Below are 20,074 nucleotides of genomic sequence, written 5' to 3'. Positions count from 1 at the left end.
AAGTAACTTCTACTAGCGCTCATACTTATTTTCTAATCTTACTTTGCAGAAACGATGATCCACCGTTTTCGTACGAAAAATATCGACAATAATATTTTTTTCTTCTTTTAGACTGACAATACATAAAGATTTCGATACTTCTGAAAACAGAAAGAAACTTGGGATAGTCAGTTGCTACAAAAGTAAGGAGACATGCCAGCTGAATTGCAATTTTATTGGTTTAAACCGAAAGATTTAATATCGGATATGACCTAAGGTACTGAAGGTCATTCTATACGTATATGCTGTAATCCGATTACATGGCTTGTCGCACAAAAAAGCAATGTACAGTGCAACCTCTGTAGAGCAACACCCTATGGGAGTTACAAATATTGACTGTTATGTAGAGATTGTTGTTCTGGAGAGGCAGATTTGATAGTATATTTTAGCTTAGGGAAATTTTGACAATGTTGTTATAGAGACGTTTTTGCTTAATACCCCAGTCACATTCGGCGCGGATAGCTACATCTAGCTACGGATTGAAACGTAGTAAAAGACATGATGGTAAATGTACATCAAGACAATAATATACATATGCATATGTAAATAGATCTAGAACACCAAACTATCATTACAGCAAGACATATAATACTACAGTACATTAATATACATTCGGTGATTTTGCAAAGGTGTGGTAATACAAAAGGGTTTGGCTACAAGTTTTACCAAACTTAGAAATAGGTCCGTCCCTGGCTGTCAAATTAATGTTAGATTTACGATTCTACGATCTGCATGAGAAACCCGGCCAATTTTAGTTAGCAAAACTTTGAATGGAAACGGAACGAGTCAAACCAGTAACAATGCGAGCTGTTTCATATTGAAGTTTTTCTGTAGTGTTCTTTTCATATTGGGTACAGCTGTCCCATACAATTGACGCATACTTAAGCAGAGGTCTTAAATACGATAAATAAATGTTGTTAAGAGTAGATCTTTTAACTTTGAATTTTAACATTCTCATTGAGTCGAGTACTTTTGAAGCTTAAGTGTGATATTGTTTATACAGGTGTGCCAAGAGCCATCATGACTTATTGTAAGACCCAGATGTTTGTGATCGTCAACGAAGTTTAAAGGGGTGTTATCAAAGGATAACGAAGGTTGGGCTATATCTTTAAAGGAGAAAAACATGACTTCAGTTTTAGAAAGATTGAATTTTACTACTCACAGTTTCGCCCGATTGGATTTTTTTTCTAAATCTGAATTTAAAATAGTTTCTATTTACCGTATAGCGGGTTAATTCTACGGGTTTTTATTTCAATAAACTTTGATATTTCGCTTAATATACCGGTATGTCAGATAGTGAAATGGTAGAACCGTACTTAGTGAATTACAAACATTAAAAACAACTCTAAATATTTTTTTATGAATTTTCAAACTAAACTTACATGTTTTTTTTTTGTAAACTATTTAGCATATTGTGTTTTTTATTCACAAAAATACAGTAAAATAGTTTGAGTTCCATGGAAACAAATCACCATTCGTTCTTTTGCAACATCTGGTTGTTAAAATCTCTTATCAAGCCACAGCAACTTACCGAAAAACCTGAAATTTTCAGAAACGTTCATCTGCCATTTTGTAGCATTTTGGAATTATCACAGCATTTAGTATTATCCGGATAACAAGGGTGATATATGTAAATAAATTGTAATTTTTTCTACAAGCAGTATTACATTTTATGAAAATGTCTTTCAAAATGAATTACCGGTACTAGACCTACAGTATTTATTTTCAAATCTGAATTTTGATCATGCACGGTAATGAAAAGAAATCAGATGTAAACATCAATCAGCTGCGCCAACTTCACTGTCCTAGATTCCTACCTGGATAATGCCACCAAGACATAACTGACGAGAACGATATGCATTTGAGTCGTTAAAAATATAGCACATTCTCTAATCAGCCCCTGTGTCTATTTTTAGAATGACCTGATAAAACCCAGGTTTATGGTTAAAGGATTCGGACAAACATTGAGAGAGATTGTGTGTTGTTTATGTAAACTCAATGGATTGTGTGATGATTGTATGATGTAAAACATATTTTTTTTCTGTTTAAGAACTACAAATGCATTTCAGACATGTCCTAGAATTAGTTAGACTGAATTACAGAAAACATTTACTTTAACTGATGTTATAGATTAACATTCAGTAAAACTGTTTCCACACAAATAGGTTATCTTATTAATGTTGAAATTTAGACTGACTGTACTGAGAGCTATGCCATTACTAATAAGAAATAATATTTCAGGAAAAATTGACAAAAATCAAATCACACATTGTTCTGCATTTAATATGAGTGGTGAAAGTAAACAAAAAATGACACCGATAGGAAAATAAAGCATCTGTTACCGAAGCCTTAAAATGAAATCTATAGCAATCAAAAAGAAAACACAAATATGGAAGTTACATAATGTGATCTGTCAGTATAAAACAATTTCCCCTCCCCCCACCCGACTTTTTTAGAACAAGAGTGGGGAGATCATGAACTTCTTTCTAAATTTGTAAGAAAGTTTACTGTTTAGTTGAAACTAAATTTGAGACAACTCTGACGGAAACAAACCAAATGTTTCTAGTTTGATTTCAGTGATAATTTTACTAGAAAGAGTAAATCTGAAATAACTCGTTCTCGACCCCAATTTTATGGGGATGTTGCATGACAGTTTATATTGGTTCACTCATGATACATACCCTAATTGAATAGGGCTAAAATTATAATAATCCAGTGTCAAACAATAAAGAAATAAACAAATAAAATCTGTCAGAACAAAAATGTTCCAAATTTATATACGTAACAAAAATGAAACAATATAGTTTTTTTCTGCATATTTATACATCCAAGATAATAATCTGTGAAAAAATTAATCAATTCAAACTTTATTAATTTAAGTCTTTCTTTATCTAAAAATTGTCATTTTCCGTCTAAATAAAACAGTGATTATTACAAAATACAACCCATTTAATCATTAACATCGTGGAAAGTAATAGTTGAAGGTTTGTTAAGCAGCTTCACTTTGTAGATGAATAAAGTAGCTTAAAATATATACAACCTATTATTTTTTAAGCTATACTAGCAGACATATTGTATATCTAAATCATGCAGATGTCCATAATTTCAACTGCCTCTTTTCACCAAATGTTAAGACATTTTATGACCATTTCTTTCTTTTTTCTACAGAAAAAGTATTGGCAAAAAGTTTCATAATCGTGTATACATGATAATCACATGTATATATCATTCATTTTTATTTAACAAAGGTATGAACAAAATGCACCAAACATTCCAACCATCTCAGTAAATATGTTATTTAGTGCTTTAAATACAAACAAATTTTGCATCACCGGTCAGGTACATCATTTTCTGCGAGATTAGAATGTGCAAATTCAATTAACTCTATGTATTCTAGAATACTACTGTCCGAAAATCTCTGTGCCATGAATGTTTGTTACTAATAATAGGGATGACCACATTGAGTGTGACGTAGCACTTGATACCTGTAATCTGAAAATGTGCTGTGCACAGAATTTTCTTCTGCTTTACGCAAACCGCAAAACTTATTTCCTGCTTTTCTCGAAGGTCGCAGAAATAAGAAAAAAAAACGCAGAAATAAAGTAGGCACAGTTTAGGACAAACCCGCAGATGGTTTTGCCTGCAGAATTAACCCGCTATACGGTAAACGGAGTCTGGTGAAGATATAGCATGTGAGCTAACGTCAGCGAATGGTCTAGCGGTACTTATAACAGAATAAGCAATATCATTTACGTATACAAGAAATAAAACAGGACCAAAGACCGATCCTTGAGGTACGCCTGCAGTTAATGACCTACTATTTGAAAACGAGTGTCCTACAAATACTTTCTGAAATCCATTTTTCACGTAATTTGTTATCCAACTGACCAAATTTCCTGAAATACCATACTGCTTCAGTTTAAATATAATACTTTACCTACGCATCTGATCAGTGAAATTGGTCTATATTTAGATGGTAAAGACTTTTCTCCTTTCTTATAAAGCGGCATTACATTAGCAATTTTCCATGAAGCTATTTAAGATGTGCGATCTATTGAATAAAGTACAAAGTGGCTTAGCTATGGTTTTTGAACATCCCTTTAGCATTTAATGACAAATACCTTCTGGCCCACATGCTTTGTTGATAACTAAGTTATCTAAAACGTCAATTACATCTTGCTCAGAAATAGTGAAGTGGGAAAGAGTTGCATTAGACTTTGAGGCAAACTCAGGTAGCACAGAATTGGAATCGTCAAGAGTTGATACTGACACGAAGTTATCGTTCAAAAATGTAGCTTTGTCAACGTCAGAAATATAAGTGTCATGATTTTTGCTTTCAAGGGTGGAATTTCTTCTTCAGCTCTAGAAATTTCCCCGACTAACATTTTATCTGTTTTCCAGTATTGTTCAGAATTTGTAGAACTTAAATCATTCATGGAAAATTCAAGAGTATTATAATTATCATTGTTCGCGTAGCTGTTTTTTTTCATATTATAAACACGATTTTTTATTTTCTTGTAACATTGCCAATCTGATGGTTTCCCGGACTTGATAGCAATTCACTTCAAACGATCATGTTTCCGAGATGTAGTACGAATAAATGAGTTGTACAAAGGTCTGTCGTTGGGGGCGGATTTGTACAACATAAGTAGGAATGCATGTTTTAGCTAGATCTAAAAATGTTTTTCGAAAAAAGATGTTGCTACGTCTAGAGAGTCAGAGTTAAGAGCAGATCAGTCAGTGGCGTTTACCGAGTTATTTAATGAAATGCTAATATATGATATACATGTGCAATATGTATACACCTTGTTTCAATATTGTCTTAACTTGTATATTTTTCTCTTGTGTCCTTATTGGGTAACCATTTACAATTATTTAGCTTACATTAATAGTTCCGGTGCAAATTTATAAATAGATATATTTATTTTATGCTAACTGATGAAATACTGTGTTTGATCAGTGAGATATAATCCATATAACTCACTGCATATCACTCACTGTATATATAGCTTTGCCAATCTACTTGTGAATTGAGCATGAATTTTAAATTATTTTCTTAAATAAGGGTGAAAATTGTATCCGCAATTCGATTCAAATTAATTTACTTAACGTGAATTTCATAATGTTATGCAGCAAGAAGTAAAACAAAACTGATATCTTTATGTCGTGTGCGTTTTTAACGTCACAACACGGCTGACGTGATGTTCGTTTACGCGCGTCTTTTTCCCGCGCTAAGATTAAAATTTGTTGCGAAATGCGTATCTCAACATAATTAAGCATAAAATAAAAACTAAATAAAAAGAAATTTGTTTGTTTTTCGTGAATATGGAATATCAAAATGAGAAAATGTTCACATTTTCATTCGCGCAACGTGCTCGTGAAAATATTTGAAATTTTCTCACTTTCACACTGAGATATATTCCATATTCACTCAAAACAGACAAATATCCTCTACATATTTTCTTCAGACTATTGGTACCCAAATATTCATAACATCTTTTATTTCCCTCAGAAATTTCAGAGAAAGATGAATTATGGCAACCAACAATATTTTGCCGACATGGAGTTAAGTCAGTCAACCTGTCGCAACAGTGTTTGTACCATAAAGATGAAAATGACGTCATAGACGGTTGTCGGTCTCTTTCTCATCTTCAGAACTGCGGTCTGTTGTCTACAATATTTGCTTTAGCAATGCATTCTTTCATCTTTCAAAGATATTTTGTAAATATCTCTGTCCAAATTATTTCAATTCAGTTGGAGTTTGCTCTTGATTAGGATTAATTAATTTAGTATCTAACATTTACATTCTTCAAATTAGGCATTTCCTACCTACTCCGATGCCGATACGAACTCAGATCACGACGCTTATGTAGGGGTTTTCTCAAACGTTTTATTTATAATTATCATAGGAAAATCCAAGGGCGTATACATACATATACATCTAGTCAGTTGTTTGCTTTAATTCAGTCAGTGTAAGACAGCAATACAAATTCATACATTACAGAATAACTTCTAACTGTTTACGTCTGCAAACAAGTGCAGCACATGTGTTTACAATAAATGACAACAACTGTCTTGGATGGCGCCATAACGAACCTATTACTTTGTACATTTATATAGAATGTTCTACATAAACTCTGTATTTTCTAATTCGTTGGTTAAGTTTAACACATTTTCTGCGTTCATGACCTCTCTTCCTCGCAAGCTGTGTAGCTCTATATGGTGTTATAAGAGGGGCTCTGTTTGGGTAAATTTTGTCACCCAGAAGGACGCATTGTTCTGGAAAAAGAAGGTCTGTCCCAATTTGACGCATGAGCCCAAATTGTTGCGCGTCATTCTGATGCCCTAAAAACCCACTTTCAATAAACCGGATGACTCCATACACATCTACTACAACCTGCGTATGTATACAGTGATATCCCCGATGACCAGAGTAGTATTGCTCTTGTGGCTCTGTCTCTGGTCTCTGAATTTCATGGGATGTACCGTCAATGGCACCAACGGCATCAGGTAATTTAGACCACACACCTCGCATTGCCTGCCACTCATCAATACTTGGCCAATCCACAAGATGTCTTAACTTTTCAAAGAATATTGGGATAAGTCGCCGGATTTCTAGACTCACTGTCGATTTACTGATGTTAAACAAACTTGCTAACATGTGATTAGTAGGGTATGTCCTCAGCCAAATAACAAAGAGAAGAACTCTATTTCGAATCGATAAAGCATGTTCCCTATCATCATTTATTGAAAGTAAGTTCTCCAATTCCAAAAAGGTCTCCGGTGTCTCGCCAGTTATTTGGTAAAACTGATATCTGTTGTTCGAAAATATTTGGAAGACATTCCTACCTTAATACGTATTAGTGTCTTCAGAAAAATGTCTAAAGCGGATGTCCGTATCAGGTGAGGGTGGTATACAAACGAGTGTCATTAAAAATGTCAACATTTGGCGAAAATATTCGGTATGGTCTGGTGGAGGCTGGATTAGTAACGGTAACAATGCCACAAACTCACGCCGCTGTCTTCTATTCATTACAACTGTAAAAATATATGTCAATAGTAATTTCATGGCTACGCCTTTGCATCCGTATATAAGATATATATGTCTTATGTCACGATTTTCACGTGTTCTACTTAGTTGTACATTTACCTTATAACTTACACATATCGACAAGAAAAGAATGAGCGGCGGTAAGTTTATCTTTATATACATTAATTTCTTATTCATAAATGAATTGGTATCATTACAAATTAAAATTTCAACTTACCTGTTTGTCTTGTTCTGTTTATGTTGCTATAAATGGCTACGTTTAAAAGTACTACTGTACATGTGTGTATACAAATGACTTCGTATCATTTACGAATCAAAATTACGTGCACTTCGTGTCGGCTTTCAAAAATTCCAAACACATTAAGATGCCTAATGTATCCCTTATCTTAATTATTTACTGTTTTTCACTTACATTTTGAAAATATATTTCAGAAGAAACATTACTTCAACGGAGGAAGAAGGTTGTTCCCTTCTCGAAGGAAGAGACCCTTTTGATATTGCGAGCTTATAAAGAGCACCCAACTAGATGGGCGGATGTACTTGAAGATGTACAAGAAAATCTCGACCATCTTCCTCAGGCAGCAAGGGACCTGTATAGAAATGGCTCGATAAGAAAGCTGACAGACAGGATGTCGGCAAAGTTGTCGAAACTGATGGCTACGAGGGGAGTGATAGAAGATGAAGATATTAGGTATTAACTTTTACTTGAAAAATATTTGTTCTTTTACGATATCTTTTTAAGTTTTCAAATCTAGTTATAGAATATAGCTGTAAATTTAACAGTAAAAAAGATGTAGACATAAAAATTCATATCATTTTTTTTTGTTCACTGGTGCGGAAATAAATGTTGTTTCACTCTCTGAATTATTTTCGATCTTATACTGAATGTAACAAATATCTGTCAGATCTTTTTGCATTTTCGTAGTTGTTTTCTTATCATATTTTGAAAAAAAGTGTCTGAAAAATCCATAATCATTAACCAATAAAGTGTCATATATATTAGGACATGTGAAAAATTCTTTTGAATCAGACTAACATTGACACAGTTCTAGGTCATATGTTGACTTTCTAGCTTTCAATATTAAAGGAACACCTAAACCCCTTACCCCTAGTTTCGAACCAACACATTCAGAGCCAACTGAATGAAACGAGTTTACCACTCTGCCACGGAGCCATCATGAAAATTATAAAGCGCAGAAATAGCCCCTTAAACTCAATAATATGTTTTGTATGAATAAAACGCTCGAATATTTCGAAATTCAATATCAACATTTCAGGCGTGAAGTTAACCTGATTCGAGAGAACGAACGAAGAAACGTTAGAAATGTGCCTGCAGTACCTGCAGGGGAACAGGTAAATGAACAGCCAGATGATGTGTCTGACAATGAGCAACCTGACCAGGTCAACCAGCAAAACAACCACCAACCTGGAGCTGCAGATCGAAGGGACGCTATGGCGGCTGCTGTATCAGACACTGAATCGGATGGCGCACCGGCAGCACCAGAGCCTCGGAGGCGCCGTCGGCGTCTTTCAGATTTGATTAAAGAAAATCATGAACTTTATAATGATTTTATGAAAAAAAAAATGCCACGATTTATGCGCCATTTCGGGCTTGATTCGTCAAGTGATGATTAGGTAGTTAATGTAATTTTATTTTCAAAACGTCTTTTTTTACAATAAAGATTCCATTTCACACTTTTTTCATTAATGACACCATGTAAAAATAAAAGGATCGAGAAAACATTTTGTTTGTATTATGCCTTACACATTATTATGAGACGACCCCCAATATCCATGCTATGTACGGTGTCGACATCGGCATACGGATAGGTAGGAAATGCCTATTAGGAACAATTTATAAAGGTTTTTCATGTGTAATATATATATATATATATAGTTTATTTTGAAAACATTTAGTTTTTTTTTGGCTTTTTCGATTATTCCGTTTTACCCTCCGTTACCCACTTAATTGTTGTTGTATCTCAATTTAGCGTATTTACTAAATAAAATCTGTGAAAAGATCCTTTGGAAGCATAGGGTGCAACCAAGCAATATGAAAACAGAGCCTGTTCATGAGATGTGCAACAACCATACGCCTACATGAATCGGTTTAAGTGGAATTCTAGTACAGTGGATATGAAAGCAATAGTGTACTTCATTAATGTGTCTTCTAAAACATACATGATCATACTAACCAAAAGTTATTAGAAACGACAAATGTACTTGATCAGTTCGCTACATAGTAAATCGTGTTATGTTAACAGTCTTGTGATTTTTAATAATGTCTCTGTACTTAAAATAGCTTGTCATTTGTATAAATATTTTAAGATTACCTTGCAGAAAATTTTACATGTCCAGAAGACTACGCCAAATGTCCTGGTAGTTTCTGCGTACCGTTAATGTATGTGTGTAACGGTAGAATAGACTGTTCTGATGGATATGATGAAAAAGTTTGTGGTTGGTAGAATCTTCATATGATATAAATGTTGTCAATTTTTACCACTGATCCAGAAACACCATAATAACCTATAACATTACCAAGTAGATCAATTATTTGATAATAAACATCGATTTATTCACTCTTTGTATCATTATCTTCCTTTCAGTTGTACGTTTCGTTTTTTTTTGTTTTTGTTTTTAAATTGCTGATCTCCAGTACGATAACAAAGTCGTGGCCTTATTTAACCTCAGAAAATCACAACCTTTGATACAACAGCATTGTTCAGTTAGCCACAATGTACTGATTGTACTGGTTATATTATATCAATTATATGGTGATTACATTATTTGTTTCTAGATATTTATTTAAATGCCAAAATATATTGGCATTTAAATAAATATCTAGAATCTAGAATATATATATGATGGAGATCCTTCAAAGCATAGAGCGTAGCCTGGCATAATAATATCAAACTCGATTTGAGTCTTTCGGCGAGAGGTAATGAAATCTGCATCACCCCTAAAGTATAAAAGTAGATACTTGGAAGCATAGACCGGCGAGGCAAAATAATATCAAACTCCGTCTTTCCACGAGAGGTAATGAAATCTTCATCACCCCTTCGTCATGCTCCCAAGCACTGGTTTAAGCGGAATTTTATGAACCGAAGGGATACGAAAATATGAATAAAAATGAGTCGAAGTTCGACATTCGTTTGTCTTCAAAACATGTTTTATAAATACTTACTTTATCCAGACAGCAACACCATGCAAAACAGTTCAATGCTTTATTTGTATGCCGTTAAGTATCAAATTTATTGAATTTCATTTTTTTTTCAGCCTGCAAAAACCAAAGAAAAATTATTATAATGACCCCGGGAACAAATGACGATACGAGATTTTTAGAGATAGCGGCCAGACTCGGAGGACTACTGTTTACAGAAAAAAGTGAAGTGAAGGTTGTTAAATATGAACCAATAGCAACAAACTTCCAAAGATTAGAAAAGAGTTCCTCTAAACCTATTATAACCTTTCATATTTCGGATATTTTGTCAAATAGTGAGCATTACAGAAAACCATTCAAACGTAAAGACCTTACTGAACAAGGTATCAAATATTTCTTAGAGGACTTTTATGAAGACGTAAACGAACATGTTACTTTCGGAATTATATTGTTAACCGATGAAAATACAGAGACCTATTTAGAAAGTGTTATATTTCAACAGCTTGATCAAATGGAAAAAGGCTCTTTAAAGACAGTTTTCAAATACCATGTAGTTATCGATAGGAATGCCAAAACTGAAATTTCCCATATTAACAAGGGCATTGTAAGAGAAATAAATGTGAGAAATGCTGATATTCTTGGAACAATTGGAAATCAAATTTTCCCGGAGTTATGTGACGGTAAGATCTTTGTAGACAAACTCATAATGATAATTCGATTATGACACATCTTCCTTTAATCAGAAAAAGATTGAGTTATTTTTTTAAAAACGTTTTGCAAATTCCAAATTCCGAACATGTATAGAGTTTATTTGTTTGAGGTAATATGGCAGTTCTGCACGTTCAAACTCTTTCTGCTATGTAGACTTTTATTTAACGTGGAGTTATCAAAAATGAAGATTATTCTGAGAAAAGTTCGCAAATACAGGGTCGTGTGCTTGATTTTTGAATTTTTGGTGGTCTGATTTGAGATATAATGACCTCACATAAGCTTTTATAATTGGAAAATCACTAATTCAGTAAATAGCAGTTCTTCTATAACATGGTGAAATATCATATAGATCATAGAGTTTGAAACTGGGATATATCCATGATTAAAAATGTCTGTACGTTTCAGATTAATTTTGAGACATTATTTGGAATCATTAAACATTTTAATGTCATATTACATCTTGAGATAGTAACGTTGCCGTAATGATTAATTTACTAATGATGTGACATTTATACATTAAATGATTTGTTTTTGTTTCTGTAGGCGAGTCCAGGCTTTATTCTACATTATGCTGTTATATGATATTTCATCATTGCTTCCGGTTCATTAAACGTGCGGAAATTAAGATATTCCCTGTCTCACGATAACATCATAGAGAAAGCATTCTACATAACAACCATATGTTCTTAATTTAAATCTAAGCGATACAAAATATGCTTAATCATATGTCCTTTCTTCATTTCCCATACAGGAACAACGCTGCCATGCCACGGGAGGTATCGATGCCTCCTCAGTAAAGTATGTATACCACTTAATCAAGTATGTAACAATCGGAAAGAGTGTCCATACGGTGACGACGAAGACAACTGTAACTTCCAATGCCCCAAGAGTTGTTCTTGCGGCTCATTAATTATAAACTGTTCAAATATGGAAACTACGAATGTCACATTAAGTGGGTTAATACCGGCACGTGTTTTAGATCTCAGTAACTCAACATATATTTGCACAGATTTTTTAGAGCGAGATAGTATAAGACGATCTTTCACGTTTTTAATTTCCCTAAACATGTCTTATTGTAATATAAAGACTTTATCATCGTACACATTTAGCGGTCTAAACAATTTAAAGACTCTCGACTTATCATTCAATACATTCACGAAACTGCCTACTAATGTATTCGATCAGTTGAAAGTCTTGAAACACCTCATACTTACAGGTAACAACCAGCTTATGGAAATAGAGCCGGGGGCTTTATATGGCATTTCATTAAACAATCTAACTGTAAGTTATACTAAAATACACACGTTATCAGCCGACATGTTTAAAGGACTTTGTTTAGATTATCTAGATTTGTCACATAATGAAATTACTGACGTACAAGATTTTGCATTCAATTCACTTGAATCAAATACCATTGATATACGAGAAAATCCTATCACAACATTCGCTGGTAAAATGTTTTCTGGCATTATTAACGTTCAAAAGCTAAAGACACCTGCATTCAAATTTTGCTGCATCCGGCCGTCAAGTCTTAAAGAAGAAGACTGCCTACCTTACAAGGATGAATTTTCCTCTTGTGAAGATTTAATGAGAAATGGCACCCTTCAAGCACTCATGTGGACCATTGGGATTTTAGCCCTCCTTGGAAATATTTTATCGCTTGTGTATAGACTTTTATACGATAGAAAGAGATTGAAACTTGGTTATGGATTATTTGTAACAAATTTGGCCATCGCTGATCTATTCATGGGAGTATACATGCTGATAATTGCAGTAGCAGACAAAAGTTTTAGAAACAGGTAAATCTGTCTGTCCGTCTGTCTGTCTGGCATCTCTCTCTCTCTCTCTCTCTACCTACTTACCTACCTACATCTATCTATCGTACTACATTCCAGTTTGTTTCAGTGACAGGCGATGATGGAAGCGATAATACTCCTGTGTAGAAAATAAGAATATACATATGTATTCCGATTAATCTGTTTCAAACATTTGGCTACAATTCTTGACATGATTTTGATAATACTTATTTCAGTACTGAGCTCACAACAATTGACATATATAAATATTTCTAAAAATAAGACTTACAAAGTAGTTACAAGTTCTGCAATTAATTAAAGAAAACATAATACTTTCATTTTTTAGATATATTGAAGTTGACGAGTACTGGAGAAACAGTGTTTGGTGTCGGCTAGCTGGAGTTCTATCAACAGTTTCCTCAGAAGCAAGTGTGTTATTTATGTGCCTCATCACTATTGACAGAATTCTCGTTATAAAATATCCTTTTGGACAACTTCGGTTTAACGTAAAGTCTGCCACATGTGCCGCAATAGCAACGTGGATATTTGCCCTAATCATTTCCCTATTACCGGTTATCTACACAGGATACTTTGAAGGACAGTTTTACAGCAAATCGGCAGTTTGTCTAGCTTTACCCCTGACACGTCAGCGTCCACCCGGATGGTTGTATTCTATTTTACTATTCATAGGATTCAACATGTTTACCTTCATACTGATCGCTGTTGGCCAGTTGCTAATCTATGCAGAAATTAAGAAACAAGCTTCTTTAAGGAAATCACTGAACAGTACACGTACGAACGATCTGAAGGTAGCAAGAAATCTTCTACTACTTGTGACCACTGACTTTATGTGTTGGTTTCCAATAGGAATGATGGGTAAGTGTCTATGGCACACTGATTAACTTGATTATCACATTTCGTCAGGATAACTATCATTGTATTGGTATATAAAACACATAGAAAGTAGCAATATATCAACTAAAAGAAGTTTGAATTGTTAATTTTTACAAATGATAGGTCTATGGTCATAAGAGGAAAACTGCATCGCGGGCTTGGCACTTGTTTACAAGCTGAATTGAAGTGTTTTTCAGAGCGGCGCTGAAGCCCAGAAAGGTAAAATATCTCAAAGGAATTATGTGTAAATTGCCGCCAATGCATATTTATTTTCAATACCCGTCGAATGGGACGTGTAATGGGATCACCAGTAGCGTCGTGCGGTACCTGGGCAGACTCTACATAAGTGTTCCATCCTGTGACTTAAGCCATTCTACTCCGGTATTCATCAAACTTGGTCATAATGTTTACTGGCAAAATATATCGGGCTAGATACGATCACTAGCTGGATCATTTATGTCTTTCTGGAGATATTACCTTTGAATTACTGCAAAAATTGACACTGTAAGCTCTCTAACTTTGGCAATTTTCCCCAGTACTCACTACACTTGGTCACAATGTCTATCGGCGTAATAAGCTGGCCAATTTTGATAACCAGCTAGAACCTATAATTCAATCAATTTGGAGTTATTACTATAACAACTGAATCACTAAAATTGTAAAACATTACAGTGTACGCACCTTAACTTAATGTGTCAAAATGTGGATCCGGATTGTCCAGTGGCTCTGAGCCATGTCCTTTGAAGTACTTGTAATTGTGAAATGTTACAGTGTCCGAATAATATCTAATGTCCACCAAACATAGTCTGAATATTTCTATACATGTTATTTCGGCTAAATTTGAACACAAGCCAGGTTAACTTTTTTGTCGCTCAGAATTTGTGGCCGACATTCATCTGTCCGTCCATCAACCTTTCTGTAAATGATATCTCCTCAAAGGCCACTTGGTGATTGTTAATGAAATTTAGTACGGATGTTTCATTGTTCACTATCAGAGTTGTACAAAGAATTCTGTTACAAATGGAACTCATGTTGCCATGGCAATAGAAATAGGAAACTTAGAAAATATTCTTGTTAAAAAGATGATATTATGTATTATGTCCCTTGAATTAGCCAACCTTTGCAAAAAAAAAAAACAAAATCTAGTGTGCTCAGTTAGAAATATATAGAAGTAAATTACTGAAATTGTGACTGCATACTTTTTCGAAAATGTATAATATTTTAAAAAAATTTAATTGTGTTTCACATGATATTAAAAAAAAACAACAATATTATTTTCTATAGTAGCAAGAATACTTGCGTTAGGTTTTCATGATCATGTTGACTTATATATTCAAAGTGAAATTTCAGAATACTACTCATTTAGAATGTTAATTAGTTTGACCACTTATTAATTTGTTTGTCTGAATGATTTGACAATATTTATTTCCTTTACTTCAGATAATTTAGTAGAATTTGTTTTTATTATTGTTTTATTTAACTAACACAGTAAAGTCTAACATATGTATCACTAAAACAATGTAACACTGCTTTGAAATATTTTCAGGTGTTTTAGCTTTGGCAGGGCATACTATTCCAGGAGAGGTGTATGCTTGGACAGCCGTTATTATTTTGCCGATTAATTCTGCCCTTAATCCATTCATGTACACACTGACCGCTATCTATAGTAGACAGGTGAATAGATTGTTTTACCTATTACTTTAATTTGATCACCCCTGTGTTCATAATATTATTTCAAATTTCTTGTAAATTTATATATTATACAGTTTAACTTAAATACGACCGGACGTTTTAATCTTATAATATTTCCATCTAATGACAGCAAACAATATATTAATCATATGTCACCAAGTTTGTGCTATTTTATATAATTAGCGTATTCAAATATATATGTATTTAAAGTTTATAATTGCAAGTTTTATGTAACGTAGGCATCCTTTCATTTCTCAATGTCTTATAACCACTTTTCGGCTAAATGAATTCTAGACTGGTACACTTTAGATATTTAAATACACAAATGACAGGCGTTTCCATGATTATTTATATACTGTATTCTATAAATATATCGGAAAAATCGTTGTCAATGTCTTCTTGTTTTGTATTTTCAATAATCTTTAACATTGAAAAATACCCATCAGTTATGATTATATGGCACATGTATAGTGTTTGGACCATTAATTTCGTGTCTTTGTACGAAACATAACTGCCTTTATACATACATATCTATTTAATACACATTTTATATAATGCTATATGAATTTCAAACTTACAGAAATTTAGCCCAAGTGTTGAAGAACAATCAAGAACAGATATGTTTAAAGGTAAACCGATTTCATTGCTAAAATATGTGATACATATAATAAACTACGAGGGGTGTTCCAAAAGTAATGTCACTTGCATCGGTTGTCCTATACTGCAAATGTTCTGATCATTTTAACTTGCTCTGCACTTCAAAATACTCTCCGTCAGCCTGAATACACCTTTTGAGCCGGTCAATCCTCTTTTGGAAGCATTGTTCATACTCCTCTATGGAAACACCCATCAGATACTGATAATCAGCAGATCCAAGGGCGTTTCTCGATTTGTATCTCTTTCCAGACAGATGATATTTAAGTTTGGGAAACAGAAAATAGTCGCAGGGGGGCAGGTCTGGCGAAAACGGAGGGTGTGGGAGGACGGTAACCTTCTCTGACTCCAAAAACTCGGTCACAATGCGTGCCTTGTGAGCGGTTGCATTATCATGCAAAAGTCGGAGGTACTTAAGTCCTGGCTTAAGGCGGCGACTTTTGTAGTTCTTCAATTTTCTTAGAACAACTTTTTTTTATAGAATTTTCCTATGACCGTACTGCCTTTTGGTACCGGAATTTGAATGATTGGACCCTTATGAGTGAAAAAAAATACATACAAAACCTTCTTCACCGTTCGTATTCGTTTGGCAATACTTGGGCGTCTCGCATTTTTGGTGACCCAAATTCGGTTGGAATACTTCCGCTTTGGTTCAGAATGATAAACCCAGGTTTCATTACCAGTAACTATATTATCAAAAACCTTTTTGCTGTATTTTAGGTACATGTTCAGAAGTTTTTTTGCCATTGTTACACGGGTCCTCTTTTGTTCATCTGTTAACAAATGGGGTATCCATCTTGCATTTATTTTTCTAAGTTTTAGGTGTTTCTTCAAAATTCCATGAACTCGTGCTAACGACAGTTTGTCATTTGGGCCAGTTGCCTTAAGGTGAATCGGGCATCCTTTTATAGCAAATTGAGGATTTTTTCGATGTTACCTTTCGACGTAGTTGTTGTAGGACGATCTGTGCGAGCAGCATCTTTGAGTTGCTGCTGTCCGGTCCTAAGTTTAGCAACCCACCTACAAATAGTCCTACGAGACATTTGACCCTCCCCATAAATGTCGCACACCTCACGGTGAATATCTACAAGCTTCATGCCGAGTAGCGACCTACCTTTTATGTAGGCCCTAGTTTCAAGCACATTTTCAGCTCTTTTCCCAGTCATTTTGTGTAAAGTGTAATGAATACGCTATAAAGCAATGTACACTGTACCAAGGTCAATGAACGTGTCAGCGCGATATTTACTTATGTTACGATTCAGTGATCATTCTATCGACACGAGGTGGTTTTGTGTACACATGACACGATTTCCGCGAAATAAAACACAAATGACATTATTTTTTGAACATCCCTCGTATTTTTGCTGTATGCAAGCATTTTACATCTAAGTATAGTAACGTCAATCGGGATATTATTATTATATTTTATGTAAGGTTTTAGAAAAAGAAATAATTTATGTTATAAACTGGGCGTCCGAAGTGCGTAATTACACTAGATTGATTAAGTGTAACATAGAAATATTATTGCAAAACTACTTTGATCATCATATCAGCGAAATATAGAAAAAGGACGACACAGAAATATAACAGCAAGAACTGAAAGTACAATTTGATGTGAACTATGTGAAACATATGACCTAGAGGATGAATACAATTTTTCAGGATTTTCCTGTATACGTATAGACTACTATTCTTCGATACACCCTTTTAAAATAATTATATATAACGCGATGCTAAAATATTAAATATCAAATGTACATCTGTTAACATGTATATAAATACTTATAAACATATAGTTGTACGCATATTTGTATACTCTAATATCTCCGTTCCCTGTATTCATTCGCGCTGTTTTAACATGCTTGCATTTGCATTTAGGTAATGATATGACGATTGACCACTATATTCAAGTCAACTTTGTTGAATAAAATTCTGTACTGTTTTGTTATAGTGATTTCGAAAAAATCAGGTTAATCATTGATTCAAAAGATTAAATCTAGTCTGAGAGTCAGTTCTTTTGGTAGTCTGCTTCAAGTCACACATAAGACTGCCATTTCTAATAAGTAGATTTATTTGTATAACGTGATAAATGTTTATGTCAGGACAAGGAATTAATGGATACCACAAATACTACCTATGAAATATCACCAGTTTAATTTACACATATTCTGTTACCATTTTTTGTAGCATATATTTTCACATGTTTTTTTTTCTTACCTCTTCGCAGGAAAAATAAATTTTATGTAACAACTTGTCCGATAACAAATGTTAAAAACAAGTTGTTTACAATTTTCTTGTCGTGTAACAACCAAAACAGTAGAATAATTTATACAAATGAACTTGTCAGAAATCTGCTGGATTTAATCTTTTATACCTGTAACCTGACTCATTAAACACTGAATCTCTATATAGTTGTGAGTGTAGGATCTGTAATCACGTGTCTTTTAGAAATGTAAATTAGAAATGAATTAATCAACACTTTTTGTTAAAATGTATTTAACGCCAAAACCAGGATCATATTTAATTGAATGATACTAAACAGCACTACACAGAGACAAGGTAAGACATACATTGGGAAGATATGGTGTAATTACTTCAGTCTAACTCAAATGGCCTTAATCTCGCTCGCATATGCTTTCGAGTCAGTATCAATGCCATGAGAGGCAGCTTGTCACCAATAAATCATCACCCGCCTTGCGAAGCTTCTTCTCCACTAATATATTTACTACTTTATTTCAGTACTTAACATAAAGAAAACGCCTTGATAATAGACTTTTGATATTTTAGAAATGGGAAAGATAGTGTTGAAGATCTACCCATATGTGCCGACGTACAAGCAGAAAAAGAACAGTACAATTCTATCCCTTCGTGATGTTATGAAAAATCGAAGTCTTACGCCTCTCGAAACAGCTCATTTGATTTTCCGCATTCTCAGTTTCATAGGGATTCTGCATGAGCATGGTCTGGGTCTCAAACAGATAACAGAAGACGACATTTTCGTTGCCGTCTTGGACAATGGGCTAGTAAGTTTAAAGGCAAATTTGTTAATTATAGATATGTCCAACTGTCTAATTTTCAGTGCAATATATTCTAACGACAATAGATATAGTATCCGTTATTCAATAAAACTTTAAAAGGTGTTTTGAATGGTGCATTGTATTTCAATAATATCAGCTTTGAGATTTACCTTTAGATTACATTTTAAATCACATAAGTAGAAATATTTCTTAAATGGATCTGTTATAATTGCAGATTAAGCGAAAGATTCAGATAGATGTTCGTGCTTATCCTAATACATCTACCAAGAAAAACGTCAATGATGATATGTATAGTTTTGGATGTCTTTTAGAGAGGATTCTAAGAAAAAGCACAATTCCAAAGGGCGGCCGGTCGGCTGATACGTAAATCAGATTAAAAACATCTGAAGTGAAACGCTTGAGTTACAATTAGAAACTGGGAATATTGTTCGACATGACTTACGCACTCGGCGGGTGTTTAGTGTTTTCCTTTTTATTTCTTCGTGACCGATATGTTATTGTTATAAATGTAAATATGATAACAGATTTCATGATTGTTCCCTGTAATATTGTAGTTCATTAAACTACTACACGTCTTTGTAATTACGGAATACCTGTTTTCAAAAGGGAAATAATTATTGATATAAATCAGTTTCTGTATTGTTTCTCTCAATAAGTAATTCCATAATTGTTCGTTGTTTGTAACAATATGGCTTTAAGTTTAAATTGCACAAAACTGCACTTGATTTAATGTTAGAATATACTTCAGAAAAAAAATATATTGACTGGATAAAAAATAAAATATCTGATTTCGTATTTATGATTTTGAAAACTAATCCAAGTTTAATCGAAATTAATAGGACAAGAGTCAAATTCCGCAAGCAACTGCAGAAAAACATTTGGGTTTGGTCTGTTAAGGCCAATGTCAGCTTTGCTTGTAGGGTGTAATCGGTTTCCTCTCATTAGCAGAGAAGACAAAACATACGACCCTAAACTGTCGCATTATGATTTTATGTGTTGTATCAATGAATCATCTATTGTGTAGTTAATAAAATGGTTA

General features: G+C 33.8%; 2 protein-coding genes across 3 annotated transcripts; both read left to right on the top strand.

Annotated features, from left to right (window-relative positions):
• On the top strand, nt 1-20,074 carry LOC128547284 (G-protein coupled receptor GRL101-like). Of its 2 annotated transcripts, XM_053519509.1 has the most exons (10): nt 1-182; nt 5,552-5,701; nt 9,431-9,547; nt 10,367-10,930; nt 11,713-12,760; nt 13,104-13,633; nt 15,198-15,325; nt 15,924-15,972; nt 18,785-19,020; nt 19,250-20,074. In XM_053519509.1, exons 3-10 carry the CDS (start codon nt 9,490-9,492, stop codon nt 19,400-19,402), a joined length of 2,766 nt encoding a protein of 921 aa, XP_053375484.1. In that variant the 5' UTR covers nt 1-182; nt 5,552-5,701; nt 9,431-9,489; the 3' UTR covers nt 19,403-20,074. The 2 variants fall into 2 exon arrangements, with proteins under 2 accessions (XP_053375484.1, XP_053375485.1); XM_053519510.1 differs by lacking the exons at nt 1-182; nt 5,552-5,701 and having other exon boundaries at nt 8,982-9,547.
• Nucleotides 7,464-8,725, top strand: LOC123541479 (uncharacterized). Its single transcript, XM_045327010.2, has 2 exons — nt 7,464-7,781; nt 8,368-8,725. Exons 1-2 carry the CDS (start codon nt 7,720-7,722, stop codon nt 8,723-8,725), a joined length of 420 nt encoding a protein of 139 aa, XP_045182945.1. The 5' UTR covers nt 7,464-7,719.

This window comes from Mercenaria mercenaria, chromosome 12 (assembly GCF_021730395.1).
Source record: "Mercenaria mercenaria strain notata chromosome 12, MADL_Memer_1, whole genome shotgun sequence".
Classification (NCBI taxonomy): domain Eukaryota; kingdom Metazoa; phylum Mollusca; class Bivalvia; order Venerida; family Veneridae; genus Mercenaria; species Mercenaria mercenaria.
This window is presented reverse-complemented; position numbering and strand designations above follow the sequence as displayed.